This window comes from Parambassis ranga, chromosome 7 (assembly GCF_900634625.1).
Source record: "Parambassis ranga chromosome 7, fParRan2.1, whole genome shotgun sequence".
NCBI lineage: Eukaryota > Metazoa > Chordata > Actinopteri > Ambassidae > Parambassis > Parambassis ranga.
The window spans coordinates 7,955,643-7,960,497 of NC_041028.1; the positions used below are offsets into that span (position 1 = coordinate 7,955,643).

The window sequence follows — 4,855 nt, forward strand, 5'->3', positions numbered from 1 at the left end:
ACAAAGTATGTACAGTATCTGAGTAGCCGTGACTAAATTCCATGCAATGCTCTCAACAGGAAAGGGTCAATCTGTACGACATGTTCGCCACGAGACATGCTCTCCACAGGCGAGCCTACCAGCACAAAGTAAACAAGAATATAGAGCTCATGTGAGTGCCAGTCCTGCCTGCTCTGCAGCATGTAGCAGGGTCTCAGCAAAATCTTCACCAAAGTTGTATGTTGTGTCTGTTTATCCAGGATCACAGATGCCTTCTTAAAAGCAGACAAACACATCCAGATTGAAGGTTCAGGATGAAAGATGTTCAGTCTCTCTCAGGCCAAAGATGACATGGAGGCCTACACCAAGCTGACAGGTCAGAGGATGCAAACTATGTAGAGTTTTAAACCTGTCTTTAAAAACATGCATGTATCTATGCATGTCACGTTTTATCAGTAATCAAAATGGTATTGTCTTATATTGTATTAAATTTATATATGTATTATATATTTTATATGTCAATAATACACCCAGAGCTTTAGGAGTTGTACAAAATACATGTAAATTATTTTTTTTAAATACATTCCACCTCTTAAAGTTCAATTTGAACAGCAAACCTGCTTTTAGCTTACTGTTAGTTATGTTTTGTGAGTCTTTGGTTTGTTTAAAATGTATTTTTCCACTATATTCCTGTTTTTGTTGTAGACCAAGTGATGGAACAAATACTTCACAGTTCCTCACCAGAAATGGAGGGTGCACGCTCTCTTCTTCAGCGGATCCTAACTCGAGACCTCTACTTTTTTGTGGGTGAAGCCAAGGTGTGTTTATGTGTCGTTATTACATTGTACTTGTGATGACTGACAATCCACATTGACCTTCCACAAGTAAACAATAAAAACATGTTTTTATTCTATTCCCACCCTTCTCTGTTCAAGAAAAAAGATGCCTCAGAATTTACAGAGGTAGGAATAAGTTAAGTATTAAAACCAAATAATAACAATAATGACACATGGTCTCCATTTGTCACTCAGGAGGAAATTAAAGGTTTAAAACAGAAACTGGCTGAACACACTAATGCAGAGAAAGACAACTTTGAAGTTGTTGTGAGTCTTCACTCAGAGTACCTTTAGCACATTTTCTGGGATTTGTTAATCATCATTTGATTGTTTTCTTTTAGCAATCCAAGTTTGACTATGGAAATGGCCAGAAGGACCCCATTGAGAATGCTTTCTTTTACACCAAGGGGGACCATAAGATTAACAGAAACAAAACAGAACACCAGCAACAACAACAAAAAAATGTTTGTTATGAACATAAGACAGAAATAACACAAGATTGGTACTACCATAAATCACAGATATGTGGCTCTCAATTGTTTCAGGTTTCCATGTACCTCCCATCTGTCTTCTCTGAGAACTTCATAAGGGTCTACTGGAAGAACAAAAAAGACCAGAGACGGTACCATAAAATACAGAAAGCTTTTCGTGACTGGTGCAAGAAAAAAGGCTTCATAGCTACGGTAATAAAATAAAGCATCAATTTCTTCAAACAACAATATACATTCTATCATTTGTAAATCATTTTTTTAGCCTTTATATTGCACCATATGTGGCGCTAAAAAAAAACATATGCATGTATTTTCTCCTTATGCCTGCTATGCTTTAGTTTGTAACAAACAAAAGGATGGAAACATGAGGAGGAAAATAAGTTTAACTGTTGTCTATATTTAAATATAGGTTGGAGAAAGAGCAGAAGAAGAAGTGGAGGTGCCAGTGGAAATAATGCAGGTCCAAACTGAAAGGAAAACACAACTACACAATGGATGACTTGTTGAATGCTCAGGTAGACTCTGGTTTCATAGGGCTCTCTTCACTAGTATGTAATCCATTGAGATTTACTTCTGTGTAATGGTTTTATTTGAGGATTTATTAGTTTGGTTGCCCAGCAACCAAACTCTTGTTCTTCTTTTCTTTATTATTATTAGTTTGGTTGCCCAGCAACCAAACTCTTGTTCTTCTTTTCTTTATTATTATTAGTTTGGTTGCCCAGCAACCCAATGATATACAGTAGGTCTATAAATGCACTGAGAGTTAATTTTTAAAGATTTTAGGGGGTTCCAGTTGTGCAGTGACTTATTTAAGTGACTAACTTTGCTAAAGGCAAACCATGCGTGTGACTTTTAAATTATCCAATAACGTGTCCAAATAGCTTTTATGCCTTCAAACAGTCAGGTTTAATTTAATGGTCATGGATGTATTTTTCATTGCAGAGTCTTTGAAAACTGCTTGTCTACTGAGAGGTGACTAACAGTGCCTGGGGAATGGAGTCAGGCATTGACTGGAGGCAGAGAGTCTCCAGGCAGAGATGGAGTCTGAACTTGGACCTCTCTCAAACATTTGTCTTATTGATCACAAAAGAAACACCTAATTTTGACTACATGTGGATCGATAATAAAAAAATATGGTTTGCTTATGTCTGCTGCGGCGACAGACAACAGCAGACAGGAAAGAGTCACTGGTAAAGTAACTGAAATATATAAAACAATCAATATCAACCAGCATAAGAAGCACTGTAATGTAGAACCTTGGACAGTTTTAATGATGCAATTATTCAGTCAAAGCTTTAATACTTCCTGCGGTGTGTGTGTGTGTGTGTATATATTCACAAAAACTTGTACACTGTAACTCAGTTATGTGTTATGAATAAATTCAAATACATGAAATCAATTAAAAAAAGCAAATAAAATCAAGGATGAGGATCTATGTGTCTATCTGAAGGATGCTCTATCCAAACAGAAGATACAAACACAACAGACTGCATTTAAACTGATGATCAGATTTGAACTCATCAGGATAAAATCCCTGCAGTCACATGACTTACATGCATGTTACCATTAGAATTGATTTATGCTACTTTCTACAGATAAGACTTCTTCCTGAACAGTTTCCTGGAAGGATAAAGCTATAGTGAAATTATAGCTGAATTAATAATACATTACGTGTTTGTTTCATTTCACTCCAGACTACCAAAAACTCTATTTTAAATCAGTTTAATTTTTCATATAAAAAACGAAATCTTGGATGGAAATAAAACTAAAACACCTCACCTGCATAATTATTATTCATGTTGTTTCAGGAGTCATTAGTAGTCAGCCTGTTGTGTTTTTATGTGTGACAATGTGTTGGTTCAGTCTGGGTGTTTACTGTTGCTAGGGCTATACTTGGAGATTTCACACTTGTCTAAATTAACCACACTAATTGGGCAAATGGAGAAGAGTTTCTGTGAACAAAGGTTTCAAATTGACCAAACAACACCAGCACCAGCATCACGCTACACTACTAACTTTTACAACTTGCCTATCTTTAGTGTTGTTCAATGTTACCGAAGACTAATCATGTGCATGTGCCTGCACATGTGTGTAAAAGTTTCCATCAGACTTACGCACCACTGCGGTTGAGAAGGTCTCTCCGTAGGGATACCACAAAGGGCAGAGGTGTTAATTATTCTACAGATCAGTCAGCACAACTCTCTCATTGCACCCAATTGTCCCTTCGGGGGTGCTCAGGTCCTCATCATGAGAACACTTTGTGTTGTTACTTAGCAGAGATTTTAGTTTATACTAGAAATTTAAAAACGTTTTATTGTTTGATCTCATTTTAGAAATGATACTCTTTTTTGCTAAAATATACATTTTATATAGTTAGTATAGCAATATAAGAAAAAAGGAGTCACAATAACAATAGCCTAATCAAGACTGATGGGAAGACTGTTCACACCTTCTTTTCTTGTGGTATAACTATATATGTGTCATTAAATAGCACTTGTGTTTTGTATGTTTATTTTGGTACAAATCTCTGTGGTGCTAATTTACCAATCATGCAAAAACACATGTGTTTGTTTTTCCAAATAATAAGGTGAGGAGCTGGAATTGTGAAAACATTGTGTTTCTCACTAAAGGTGTGACAGATTTTGCAGATACAGGCTTGTGTGTGTGTGTGTGTGTGTGTGTGTGTGTGTGTGTGTGTGTGTGTGTGTGTGTGTGTGTGTGACAACTGTCTAGACTCCCCAGTAGCACCAGCAGTAAAGGAGTCCATTGCTCTTGCTTAAATCCATGACAGTAACATTCATATTATCAGCCATTCCTGCAAAAAGCTGACACTTTTTTCCCCATCAAAATGCCACATGCGCAGATGTTGAAATTTGACAAAGAAATATGAAATATATTGTAAATGACAGATTGTATCAATTCAGATGTCAATTTTTATGTTAAAAAATGTTCTGTTCATATAAAAGGAAATGGTAATACACAAAAGTGGCTGACAGAAACAGGATTTTGTTGTTGCAATTTGTCAACAGCCCAACACTCAATCAATTGACTTGTCAAAAATAATTATTCTGCTGCCATCATTTTCACATTCTAACAAACTGTTCACATTCTAAATTACTGACAGGGTATTTTTTTCCTGTTTCAGCAACACTGGCTTAGACTGCTGGCTTAGACATTTTTCCTCCTTGATGCATATCTACAGTTTCAAAGGCATTCTTCTCAAACCATGCATTTGACAGAATTGTTTATTAAAATGTATGATTGCTTGGTTTGTCCTGAATTGAAATTACTCTCATTGCTCATCCAGATAGTAAACATCAAGATAATGTAAGTGAGTAAACAAAATCTGTTTAGACTTGAGATTGGTAATACATGCAAATCAGATGAAGGATATATACACTTATCAAAGTGCTTCCAAGTTTTAATTATTATTATTATTTTTCTGTACGTTTTTGGCTCAGCATATCTTCAGAATGCATGGGCCGATTCAAACCATTCAAACATCAAAAGATTCAGCTCATTCAGGACATGTCAATAATAATTGCAATT

The 4,855-nt window shown here is 35.9% G+C and overlaps 1 protein-coding gene across 1 annotated transcript; it reads left to right on the forward strand.

Annotated features, from left to right (window-relative positions):
- The first annotated feature begins 300 nt into the window (after positions 1–300).
- LOC114438225 (deoxynucleoside triphosphate triphosphohydrolase SAMHD1-like) lies at positions 301–4,478 on the forward strand. Its single transcript, XM_028409433.1, has 7 exons — positions 301–355; positions 685–797; positions 915–941; positions 1,011–1,082; positions 1,157–1,258; positions 1,361–1,498; positions 4,452–4,478. Exons 1-7 carry the CDS (start codon positions 301–303, stop codon positions 4,476–4,478), a joined length of 534 nt encoding a protein of 177 aa, XP_028265234.1.
- Positions 4,479–4,855: the final 377 nt, after the last annotated feature.

Bases quoted from the DNA above. Each gene is read 5' to 3' on its own strand.
- LOC114438225 (XM_028409433.1), top strand. From the start codon at position 301: ATGTTCAGTCTCTCTCAGGCCAAAGATGACATGGAGGCCTACACCAAG. The intron at 798-914 runs GTGTGTTTATGT...TCTCTGTTCAAG, and splicing joins TTTTTGTGGGTGAAGCCAAG to AAAAAAGATGCCTCAGAATT. The intron at 1,499-4,451 runs GTAATAAAATAA...TTCCTGTTTCAG, and splicing joins AAAAAGGCTTCATAGCTACG to CAACACTGGCTTAGACTGCT.